General features: G+C 44.4%; 2 protein-coding genes across 2 annotated transcripts in view; one reads left to right on the top strand and one right to left on the bottom strand.

Moving 5' to 3' along the window:
- Nucleotides 1-480: 480 nt before the first annotated feature.
- Lcmt2 (leucine carboxyl methyltransferase 2) lies at nt 481-3,126 on the bottom strand. Its single transcript, XM_055627443.1, has one exon. The coding sequence runs from the start codon at nt 3,081-3,083 to the stop codon at nt 1,023-1,025; it is 2,061 nt and encodes a 686-aa protein (XP_055483418.1). The 5' UTR covers nt 3,084-3,126; the 3' UTR covers nt 481-1,022.
- The window catches only part of Adal (adenosine deaminase like), a 20,195-nt gene continuing 10,914 nt past the window's right edge, over nt 3,050-12,330 (top strand). The window contains exons 1-7 of the mRNA XM_055627693.1: nt 3,050-3,343; nt 4,202-4,249; nt 4,495-4,724; nt 4,942-5,072; nt 5,550-5,610; nt 8,036-8,123; nt 11,367-11,448. Of these exons, the coding sequence (XP_055483668.1) occupies nt 4,659-4,724; nt 4,942-5,072; nt 5,550-5,610; nt 8,036-8,123; nt 11,367-11,448 (428 nt within the window). The 5' untranslated portion in view covers nt 3,050-3,343; nt 4,202-4,249; nt 4,495-4,658. The remainder of the gene's footprint in view (nt 3,344-4,201; nt 4,250-4,494; nt 4,725-4,941; nt 5,073-5,549; nt 5,611-8,035; nt 8,124-11,366; nt 11,449-12,330) is intronic.

The following is a 12,330-nucleotide window of genomic DNA, read 5'->3' as shown; positions in this document are numbered from 1 at the left end:
TATCTCTGGAACCAGAAGCCCAAATAAACCCTTAAGTTGCCTTGATCACAGTGTTTCTTCACAGCAAAAGAAAACTAATACACTGTATTGGGAAATACAGCTCAGCTCTAACAAGGAGCCAGCACAACTCCTAGGTCTGAAGAGGTTAAGGAAAAGGAAAAATTCCTAAAGCCTTAAGTGACAAGTGCTCTGCCTTAGCACAGAGGTTACATGTCAGGAGCGATTGCCTTGGCAGAGTGCACAATTGTAGCCTGGCAGAGGAAGAGCCACTACTGTGGTTCACTTCCTGCTCCCCTCCCCACAATATACATTTCCTTCTTACAGTGTTTCTGACCAGTGGAACTCAACCAGAAAACTAGAAGAAAGCTGACCGATTCTGCCTATAAATTGAAGCTGCTTGGGGGCTCAAAACAGTGATGGCCTAAGTTCCAGAACAAACATCATTCATTATACCAGGTTAAAATAAAAAACAGTAAGGCATTAAATGACTGCTTTATTAGCACTTACAAAGCTTAATATAAAATGTTAGCAAAAGAGTGATCGAAAGCACAATTTTCAAATTGTACTTTTTCTCATTGTTAAAGTTCTGTGTTCAACCTAAAGGCCAAGTCTTTAACAGTGTTCATTTCAGGCCTTACACCCAAAGCAGCAGACCAACACTGAATTCCTGAACTATACTCAGCCTGTATTCTTACCAAGGATCAGTATGAATTTTTTCCCAAAATATAATCTAGGTCACAAGATAGAGGTTTGGGAAATCTTTTACTCGGGATAAATGGCTAAGAGTTGAAAATTGGTAGAAACCCAACAAACTGGACACATGATGCTGAGGCTCCCAGAATGTATGACACTCTTTTCACTGTTTTACTTATGTACCATCTCACTGTTGGCATTTATTGTAACCAGCTGTTCATGTCCTACAATAGTGTGGTAAGGAAGGAAGATGTGTGTTGGAGGGTGGGGTGGTGCCAATATACACAGCCAAATTCATTCTTAGGTCCTGAATGTATCTAGTCCATTCTTTATTGCCCTGAACTCAAGGAGGAGAGATCTAATGCCACTGTGTGGGGGTTGAAATAAGTGCCAAAGGAAAAGCAGTTCCCTCCCCCTCCAATAAGCAGGAGCTGCTGTTCTTCGGGAAGGAGGGCGCTGCTGTGGCTGTGCAACATTAACGGCCACGGCACTGACGCTGTGTCAATCTGATACTCAGAGCTCACCCCCGTAGTCAAATTGATAACAGTCACTCCAGGGACTGAGGAGCAATGAATCCACACCCCTCCAACCAGAAGCAGCTTTCCATTAAATACGTGAGCGGTGTGAGAGTACCTCGGGGTAATGGGGGGCTGGACGTCTATTGATTCCCAGAGGAATCTGGAGGACACTGGTCTGAGGAAGAGTACAGAGCTCAGTGGTTCCTCAGAAACACCAAGACCTCCAGCGATAAGTGCTCCCCCTTGCCAACTGCAGGCGCTGTGAGAATGCCGACCTTGGGGTGTTGCCCCTTCAACGGGGATTCTGACCCAAGCCATTGTCTCTACATGGAGGAAACGACAGTCACTAACTGCCGGTTCTGTCACACTTCGGCCACCATACACAAGCAAGTATCTTTGGTTCTGATGATAGACTTCTGTTGTTGAATGCCGCCAGCAAGGCAACATGGGGCCTTCTCCTAAGGTGGCCTCTGTTACTGTTACACTTTGGTCCTCGGGGCAATTATCCTCGCTTTTGTAAAAATCAAGCTGGAGAGCCCCGGAGGCTGGATTTACTGGGGACAGTCTCCCTCCGAGAACCAGAACCTGAGTATCTGAAAGCCTTGTCATGGTGTGATAAAGGCGTCCATCCCACTGGCCTTCAGTCCTCAAACGACTTATTTGGCTGCCTTTCCATTCAGAGTCGCAGGATCGTGAGAGCAAGTGAAACCTGCTCACTCGGCAGTGTCGTCCTTCTTGTTCTCCAAAGCCTCCTGCACTGAAGATAACGCCAGGGCTCAAGAGGACGGAGGCGTGGCCGTATCTCCTCAGGCTTGAGTCCTGGTGGTCTCCAGTGACTACTCTGGCAGAAAGAAACCCTGAAGGCGAAGCAGGATCTCTCTGAAAAGGAGCCTCTGAGGGCGGAAACACCGGAGTTTTGGACAGAGTATCTCCCCTAGATGCTGCCAGGATGAAATAGTGGGCACACTTGAGGTGCCACTCCTCAAATTCATCAAAGGGCTCAAGCGTCTCGACCCGCCGGCGCTCGTCCGCGGGTAGAAGGCAACGATAGAACTCGTTCAGGTCCAGGGCGCTGCAGGCAGTCCAGCCAGCTTGAAGGAAGCGCCGGCGCTGGGCCTCCAAGTCGGGAAAGAGCTCCAGGCCATGCAGGGGTGAGTGCAACCGCCGGAAGTGCTGCAGCATGACTTGCCCAAAGGCATCTCGCGGCTTCATCTGTTCATAGATCACGAAAAGGGCGTCGGGGAAACGCTGGGCGGCCCAGGCAATGAGCGCCGCGGCCCTGGCGGGCTCCAGGTAGGTCAGCACCGCTTCTGCCAGGAGCAGCGTGGGTGAAGCGGCGTCCAGGCCGGCACCGTCCAGGGCCTCGTCTAACCGCGGGAGCTCCCGCAGGTCAGCGCCCAGGATGCGGTAGTCCGAGCTCGAAAAGCACAGAGCTGACGCCGAGTCCCCGATCTCGAAAGGGCCGGTCAGCGCGCACAGCTCCGGGGTCTCCCCGATCCTCTCCGCCTTGAGCCGAGACACGTCCGGGAAGTCCACCTCCCAGACGGCAGCCCGGGCCAGGAGGCCCGCGGCCTTCAGGCGAAAATAAAGCGAGTCGGAGCCTGAGCCCAGGGACAGGATCTGCGCCCTGGTCGGGGCCGGGAGCGCGCCGGTGAGCCGGAGGAAGGCGCGCACGCAGTGACGCACGGCGCGCGCGCGCACGTAATAGCCGCGGTGGATGAGCGGCGTGCGCCGCACAGGCCTCGGGGCCAGCAGCGCCGCGAAGGCATCACGTACGTATCCGTGTGCGGCCAGCGAGCGCTTGCTGAGGGCGCTGCTGTCGTTGGTGCTCTGGACCGTCCCCGCCCGGCGCTCACGGCCTTGCGGGCCCATGACCAGAAGCCCCCACAGAGCACAGCACTCACCGGGCTCCGGCTCCTCCGCTTCCGGGCGCGCGTGTGCGTCACTTCCGCTCAGGGCGCGCTTCGCCGGAAACCGCGAGAGACTCCTCGCACACACCCCCAGTTAGATTCTCCCGCGAACGCTCTCTCTGCTTCGGTGACGGCTCTTGTGTTGGGAGCTCGAGTTACTACATTTCTATAGGAAGAAACAAGCAAACTTGTGTAGGTCCTCGTATTTGAGAACATTTTTAGGTGAGTTGGGGGCTGACGACCCGACTTCTGTTTGATCCTGCAAAGGAGGACCAGCACCGCGGACCTTAGCAGTCGAGAGATTGTTCCCTGCACGAAGTAACGGGTTTTCCTTTATTGAATGTTCTCGTTGCAAGGGTGAACTCATTTAAATATTAAATTAGTCTATATGGAAAGTGAGAAAAGATAATTATTGATAATTTAACACCCCCGCCCCCGTCCGTGCTGTTTATCCTCATGTATTCTAAGTTCTATGGTAGGTCTACAGTATTCGTAAAGTATTCAGCCCGTCTTTAGCTGTAAAGTGACACTCCTCCACTTGCAGAAATCTGTGATTCTGGTGTGGTGTTGAGTATGTCCGCTGAGAATAGCAATGGGAAGGATGCGATTCCTCGCCCGTGGCACGTCGAGTTCCTCCTCCCCCACTTTTTAAAGGAAGCAACCCTGGCTGGAGTTTTTTAACAAAGTTCCTACGTTCGGTGCCTAGGAAACGTCAGTAATAAAGCACTCCCAAACATGCAGAAACATTATTATTTATTAACTTGGTCTGGCTTAATTAGGAAAGGAAATAAGGATAACTTAAAGAATGGTTAACGCAAGAGTATGAGTTTTGGGGTCCAGCTGGTTTGAGAAAAAGGTTCTATGGAGATTTGGTTATTGAAAAATGTTTTGGTGTTCAGGAGCTCGTTAGTGGTCTTAGAAGAACAGTTTTTGTGGCAGAATGACTCGGTGAGTGCAAGGTGTACCGGGAGGAGAGGAGACAGTAAGTTCAAGCCTTCAGAGGCAGTCCCAGCTCATTTAAGGAAAGTGTTGGTGCAGCATGAAGGCAAAATAAAAAGTTTTCTTGTGCTTCATCTGCAGGTTAACTTGACATTATCCAGTAGATATGTTAAAGGAACTAACAAGGAGGTAAGTGAGAGCCTTGCTGTTGACTAACTCGGGATTTCAATGTACCTCTTAGGAGACCACATGTTTTTCTTTTTTCTTGTTCATAGTCTTTAGCAGTTATTTCCCCAATGCAGACACACCTCCCTTAGCTTTTCTTGAGCTAACTTGGGGGTGGGGGTGGGGAGAGCAGGGGTGTCGAAAGGAAGTGTCAGCAGTGGTGTTTCTTTGTATGTTAGATCTGAAAATATTTACATTTGTTAATGCAGGTGAAACTGACCCCAAACCTACACATAAGATCAAGTCTTGTTAAAATATGTATAAAAGTAAGACAATCTGAAGAAAGTCCAGTGCCTCAGAAATCCTGACTTTGATAAGGTGTATCGTCCAAGCCAGGAGTAAGAGTGAAGAGAAATCTTTGCCTCCTACTAAAATGATGGAGGCAGAAGGACAGCAGTGGCCATGGAAGACAGACTTTTACATGCAATTGCCAAAAGTGGTAAGAATTAACTACAGAGTTCTTGTTATTGCCGAGTGACTTTTGTATTATTTTCCACACACAAAAAAGTAACTTTTATGGGTGGAAATTGTAGCAGGGGTGTAGCTAAATCAAGTAGCTTGTCTAGTATAAACTTCAAGCAACCAGGGCCTGGTAAGAGGCCATGAGTCTAGGAGATACTTGTTAACTTTTTATTGATTGTATTCTCTTGTTTTAGGAGCTTCATGCCCACTTGAATGGCTCCATTAGTGCCAGTACCATGAAGAAATTAATAGCCAAGAAGCCACATCTTAATGTTCACAGTCACATGACCATGATTGACAAGGGAAAGAAAAGGACTTTAGAAGAGTGAGTTTGGGGAGATTGTAGGAATTTTCTGACTGTCGGTATTTTGAGATTGTAATATTTAAGAATCAGATTTTAACACTTAAATAGGGTAGACGTCGGGCATGGAAAATATAATCTAACATACAGATTACTGACAGTATTTTTAATGATTTCTACTGTTTGTTAAGTTATACTATATTACACTATATTGAGTTGTTCCTTAGATTTGAAAATAAAGGCATATTGATTTTTCCCTATTTACTATTACTAGGAGGATTAAAGAATGGAAATTATTATTTTATACTTTACAATATAAATAAATAGTTTATTTTTAGCTATTAAATTGTCTTTCTAGATTAATGTAATTTTTGAAGAGAATGTATTCTGTAGTGCTTTATAAATATAATTATGTACTTACTAACCTCAAACTTACTAATTAATTCCGTTTAGGGAGTTTTTCTTGACTAAGTGTATTAAAACATTTTTCTTCATTTATAGATGCTTCCAGATGTTCCAAGTTATTCATCAGCTTACTACTAATGCTGAGGATATCCTAATGGTGAGACATGGAAGCAGTTTTACAATGGTGTGAATTTTCAAAGCAGCAGACATGTCACATTGCCTGTGACCTTTTATCAAGTCTCAGATGAAAATGTTTTCTTTATTTTTGCCCAGTTTCTTTCTTTTTTCATTTTTTGTTTTGCTTTCTTTTTCAATTAATTTTTTTTTTCATGACAACTCTTAAAAAGCAATGTAAGACATTGGACTTAAGAGCTAATGTAAAGTCTGTTACTGTTTTTTAAAAACATGAGGAAGAAAGTGGAAGGAAAAGAGAAGAAATGAGGAAAGAACCAAGATCAGCATTTTCTATTGGATAGGGAATAATATAGACAGGAAAGCCTGATCCATTTTCTATATATGGCATGTCATAAGAAATACTTGTGAGCTGGAGAGATGGCTCAGTGGTTAAGATTACTGGCTGCTCTTGCAGAGGACCTGGGTTTGATTCCCAGTACCTACATGGTGGTTCCTAACTCTGTAATTCCAGTTCCAGGGGATCTGACATTCTTTTCTGGCCTCTGTGCACTGTACACACACGGTGCTGGGACATGTATGCAGGAAAAACACTTGTAATAAAGTAAAAATAAATCTTCAAAAAAGAGAAATATTTGATTTTAGATGAGCACTCCGTTATTAAACCATCCTTGCTCTTACTTGTTTTTCATGTGTCCCAGACTGGTCTTAGTTTTTCTGTAGTTGAGGCTGGCCTTGCCTTCCTGATTTTCCCATCTCCACCTTTCAAATGCTGGGATTGCAGGTGTTCACCACCATGCCCAGGTCAGTAAGGAAAAATGTGACACAGGCCTATAATCCAGCACTTAAGAGCATCACAAATTCAAGGTCAGCTTAGACTGCATAGCAAGACTGACACCTCTCCCTTTCCATCCCTCTCCCTTCAACTCCCCAACCCCCATCTCTCTCTATGTGTGTCCAGAGGGAGATGATAGAAGAGAAAGGCCTGCAGAGGAAAGGAAGAAAGGAGACAGATAATGGGGGGTGGGGTGGAAAAAACTAGGGCTAGGTGAAAAGTTCAGTGGTAGAGGGCTTGCCTAGAGTGAAAGAGACCCTGGATTTGATCCCTAACACACCTGCATTAAAAAAAAAAAAAAAAAAGACAAAAAAATACAATCTGGGCCAGGTGTAGTGGTGCACATCTTTAATCCCAGCACTCAAGAGGCAGAGGCAGGTGGATCTTTGTGAGCTTGGTGCCAGCTTGGTCTAAAAAAAGAGAACTCTAAGACAGCTAGGGCTACACAGAACAAGTGTTGGCTAATCCTACAGACAATACCTAACAGGACAGCATATAGTGAATTCATAGCAAAGCAACGTCTGCACCCACTTTTTGCTCTTAAGAAAGCAAAAAAGTGGCTCAGAAGTTAAGAGCACTGGCTGCTCTTCCAGAGATCCAGAGTTCAATTCCCAGCAACCACATGGTGGCCCCCAACCGTCTATAATGAGATCTGGTGCCTGCACCTGGCAAACAGAATATTGTATACATGATAAATAAATAAATCTTTTTTTAAAAAGCCAAAAGTAAACATTTTTGTTTGTTTTTCAAGACAGTGTTTCTCTGTGTATCCTTGGCTGTCCTTGGAACTCACTGTTGAGACCAGGCTGGCCTTCAACTCAGAGATCCGCCTGCCTCTGCCTCCTGACTATGGGAATTCTTCCAAACGTTTCAGAGAAAAAGTCAGCCCTGTTAGAATTTGGTAGAAAACACAAGGCATTCCTAAACAACTTGCATAAGAGCCTGAAGCCAGGGCCTTACGCAACACAGGTAATTGTCTCGTCAGTAGAGTGTTTACTTCTGTCAGTACATTTCCCAACACCATACAAACATTGCATGGTTCAGTGCACTGACTCAGTTCTCTGTTTTATCTGCTCTTAGAAACCTAGGCTGTGAAGGAATGGCTTGAAGAGAGAGAAAGCCAGGCATGCTAGTAGGCAGGCAGAGGCAGGAGGATCAGGTGAGTTCAAGGCCTACCTACACTACCCGAGACCCTGTCTGAGAGAGACAGAAAGTATGGCTAACATGCAGACTTTTTCACATGGGAATGGGGTCATGGAAACTTGCTGAGCTGACATAGTCTCCATTAGAGATGGACAAAGCAGGAAACACCTGCTATCTTGGAGATTTCCTATATGCTTTTTCCTACCTGAATCTGTGGCACTTGGCCTTTTTTTAAAAAAATAATTTATTTAATTTTATGTGCATTAGTATGAAGGCGTCAGGTCCCTTGGAACTGGAATCACAGACAGTTGTGAGCTGCCATGTGGTTGCTGGGAATTGAACTGGGGTCCTTTGGAAGTGCAGACAGTGCTCTTAACCACTGAGCCGTCTCCCCAGCCCCAGCACTTGACTTTTTCATTGGGCACCTTCCTCTAGCATTATCAACATTGTGTACATTGCCTTTTATTATCAGGTCACAAAAGATGTCATTAAGGAATTTGCAGATGATGGTGTCAAGTACCTGGAGCTGAGGAGCACACCCCGAGGAGAAAATGCTACGGGTAGAATTTAATTACTTCTCAGTGAAAGTACTGTCCTGTTGCCATGTGTTCTGATCACCCAGGTTTCTATTTGTTTTCACTATTCATCAACAAAACATCTTACAGTGTATATCAGTGATGCGTAAAGTGGCTTTTTAAAAATACGCATGTGCTGAGTTTCAGTTCCAGGACCCCACACATTGTAGGTGAGTGATCCACAGGGATCCCTGTTATTCTTGTTAATCTCAAATCAAAGTAGAAAACCCACTTAGGCACGCTTTGATAAAGAAGGGGAAATAGCCCCTCTTTTAATCTTTTCATCTTCCTACTTTAGGGTTTTGTCTTTTTTCTTCAAGAAAAGGACAGACATATGGGGAGATGGCTGATTTGGTAAAGTACTCACCTTACAAGCTTGAGGATCTGAGTTCAAGACCCAGAACCGTGTAAAAAGGGTGGCACAGTGTACTCTTGCAATCTCAGCACTAGGGAGGTGGAGACAGGCAGATTCCCGGGGCTTGATGGCCAGCCAGCCAGTCACCAGGGTAAGCCCTGTGGCCATGAGAGTCTGTCTCAAAAAGCAAAGTGAGTAGCACCGAGGCGGAGTACCTCTGGGTTGTCCTCTGGCCTCCACACAGGTTTGCACATACACACAGACTCAGACACACACAGAGGATATCACCCTGGCATTGTCTCCAGCTAAGGCTGTTCTTGTTCCCGCGCTTGTGAAATAGTGTCATTGAGTGGCCATAGAATACTATTTTATGACAGTTACTGAAAAGTCGATATCCAGTGACTCTTTAGAGATTGATAGTGTTAGGTTAGGAGCAAGCTAAACCCTCCGGGGACAGAGTTGAGCTGGGTATGGTGTGTAGGAATTTCATACAACCTTTATAAGAGCTGTGTCATAAGGCATAGTGCTTCACACCTGTAAAATCTGAAGGTAAAAGTGAAAGAATTGTGAGTTTCTGCCTACCCTTGGCTACATAGCCAGAATCTCGGGGCCTAGGAGCTTGTTGATGTGTTTGGTTCTGTTTTTTCATCAGGAGATATTGTACATTACCACTGAGTCTCTCTTGACCAGGAGAGGTAATTTACACCATGACATGTACAGCCAATTAAGGACTAAAATTTAAAACTATTAAAAATAATGTTGAAATGGGAAGATTCTTATTCACAGTTTTAGACTGTAGAATTAGTTTCAAAGTATACAGTGTGTCATGCACATGCCCATGTGTGGTAACACACACATATACATACAACACGAATAAATATTTGCAGCCAGATGTGGTGGCACACGCCTTCAATCCCAGTTCTTGGGAGTCAGAGGTAGGCAGATCTCTTAAGTTTAAGGCCAGCCAGGGCAGTCTAGTGAAACCCTGTCTCAAAAAAAAAAAAAGTTCTGTTTGCAAAGACACTTCCAAGTGTAATTACCCAGTGCAGTGTTAAATTACTGAACATATAAGACCAGTAGCAGTTGATCTGCTAAACACAAGCATGTGTATCCAATAGTAAATAAGGTAGAGCTACTGATCAGTAGTGGGATTGTGGTTACTGCTTTTTATTCTATATAATGCTCTGTTATACTGAAAGTTTTCCATCAAAAACAGTCATTTATGACAAGTAAGAAGCAGTTTTAGAGTCTGTTCTGGAGCAGTCTTGCAAGACACCCCAGGGGAGGACTTGAGCACTGAGACTTGGGATGACATCTCAGAGGCACATGCAGAGCAGGGTTGAGAGGAAGAGACTTGGGATTGTTTGTTGTTGTAATGGGGTGGGGGAGGATCCTGCTGAGTTAAAAAAAAAAACAACTTTTTATTTATTTGTTTGTTTTTAAAATGGTCTTTGTAGACCAAGCTGGTCCAAAACTTCAGATCTTCCTGCATCGGGCCCCGATGCCAAGATTAAGGTAGCACCACAATGACTGGCTCCTAATTACTTATTTTTTAAGTTAAGAAATTATTACTGTTCTATGAGGAACATGCTGTAGCATACATGTGGAGGGCAAAGGGCAAAGATTAATTTTCAGGTGAGGCTTGTATTGCTTGTCATTTGGTCATTTTTCTGTTTTCTGTCTTTTATTACTTTCATGTTTGCTTATGAACATTTTTATAAAGCACTTACTATTCCCAAGGTTGATTTTTGGCTCTTTTCTTCCTTTAACTCTGTCTTTTCAATTTTATTGAAGTGCTGTTATCATTTTTAGAAATATAGTGTAAATAGGGGCTTTTTCTATGCCCGTTGTAGCTCCCAAATAATGCCACGGAGACCTGTTACATTCATTGATAAGCTTTAAGCACTACAACTGGGCAGATGGTGTTCTATTCTGACCTGTCTATGCTAGCCTGGCCATGTGCACCATGCTACTTGCCATCTTAATCTTGCCGTAGCTGCTTCTGCTCCATCTGTCTGTCCTCAGGGTGAATTCCTCATGGCCCCCTTTTCACTCTCTCTCCTTTCTCGTTGTCCTGCACCTGAAACTCCCTGACTGGGATCTGAAGTCCTGCCTCCTCTCCTCTCTTGCCCAGCTGTTGACTGATCAGCTCTTTATTAACCAATCAGAGATTATGGAGAACAATTTTTATACAACATTGAGCCAGGAGATTCTTCATAGAAATGACAATGCCCACATCCGGATGGACTGCAGCCAGCTCTCTAGACACAGAAATCAGCATCTGAATACACAGTGCACAAGACCATCCCCAAACAATCACTAACTGAGACAGCCTGCCGTGATAGCACGTACTGGTAGGGTATTTTGAAGAGGTAGGAGCCAGAGGATCATGAGTTTGAGGCCAGCCTGGGCTACATCTTTTAGGGAATGTGACTCAGTTGGAGAGCATTTACTTAGCAAACATGACATCTTAATCTACAGGTTCACAGACAGACAGAGTACTATACAAAAATGTTCCCCCTTGGGGCCAGAGAGATGGCTCAGCATTTAAGAGCCCATCTACCCTTGCAGAGGACCAGTTTGGTTCTCAGCACCCATATCAGATAGCTCACCATAACCTGTAACTCCAGCTCCAGGAGAGCTGACACCCTTCTCTGGCCTCTTTGGGTACTCATGCACTTCTGTCATACACACACACATACACTCTCTCTCAAGATAAAATAGTTTTTAAAAAAGTTTTCCTAAAGGTCACACTTCATTCATCTGTAACCAGGCCCTAGCCCTGGCATAGAGTGATGTTCATTCAGTGATGCTGTATGAAAGATGATGTAAGTGCTAATGTCTTCACATGTGTTCCTCTGTGCTCTTTCAAGGAATGACTAAGAGGTCTTACGTGGAATCCATACTTGAAGGCATAAAACAGTGCAAACAAGAAAACTTAGATATTGATGTTAGGTAAGAAAATGTTATATTTAATACCCTTAAAAAAAATAGAATGTGATGTTTTACTGTCTTCTAAAGGTGATGGATTATCGGGCCTGGTGGTGCATGCCTCTAATCCCAGTACTCAGGGAGGCACAGGCAGGTGGATCACTGGGAGTTCAGCCTGGTCTACAGAGAGAGTCTAGGACAGCCAAGCCTACACAGAGAACCCTTGCCACAAGTAAATAAATAAATGAGTGAATAAATAAATGAATGTATGTAATGAATTTCCTTAAAATCAACTATTTACCTTTTTACCTACAATAAAAAAAAGTAGAATCAAGAACCCTGTTGCTTAAGATGAGAACACAGTTCTGAATTTAGTTATCTGGCAATAAAATCCAGTATATATACTCAATTTGAGTGTGGCTTCTCATTGCTGTTAAGCTGAAGTGGACTTTTTATAGCTACCCACATATTCCCATATAATCTGGCTGACTTTCTTCAATCATTGTCTAACCCAATCCCCTTTGTTGAGTCCATATTAGTTTACTCTCTCCTATAAACTAAGACTATCCACCTATCTCAGTGCCTTGCACTTACTGGCACTCATGCCCTCCAACCAAGTCCTTACACAGCTACCTTCTCATTATTCAGGCCTCATTTTGGCTGTTATTTCATCAGAGAGGCCTCTTGACCAGTCCGTCCAAAATGTTTCTTGCCTCCAAATCCCCTCCTTACCCATGTTCCCCTATGGCATTCATTTATATTGTCATGAAATATATACACCCTTTGCCTCGAGTGTAAGTTCAGAGAGGCCAGCGGCTTTGTTGATTCACCACTCAATCTCCAGTACTTTGAGCAAAGCAAGCCTTTGTTTTTGTTTTTGTTTTTGTTTTTGTAGTCAAGTAGCAC

The sequence above is a fragment of the Psammomys obesus genome, unplaced genomic scaffold (assembly GCF_907164565.1).
Source record: "Psammomys obesus unplaced genomic scaffold, mPsaObe1.curated_primary_1811, whole genome shotgun sequence".
NCBI classification, from domain to species: Eukaryota; Metazoa; Chordata; class Mammalia; order Rodentia; family Muridae; genus Psammomys; species Psammomys obesus.
This window is presented reverse-complemented; position numbering and strand designations above follow the sequence as displayed.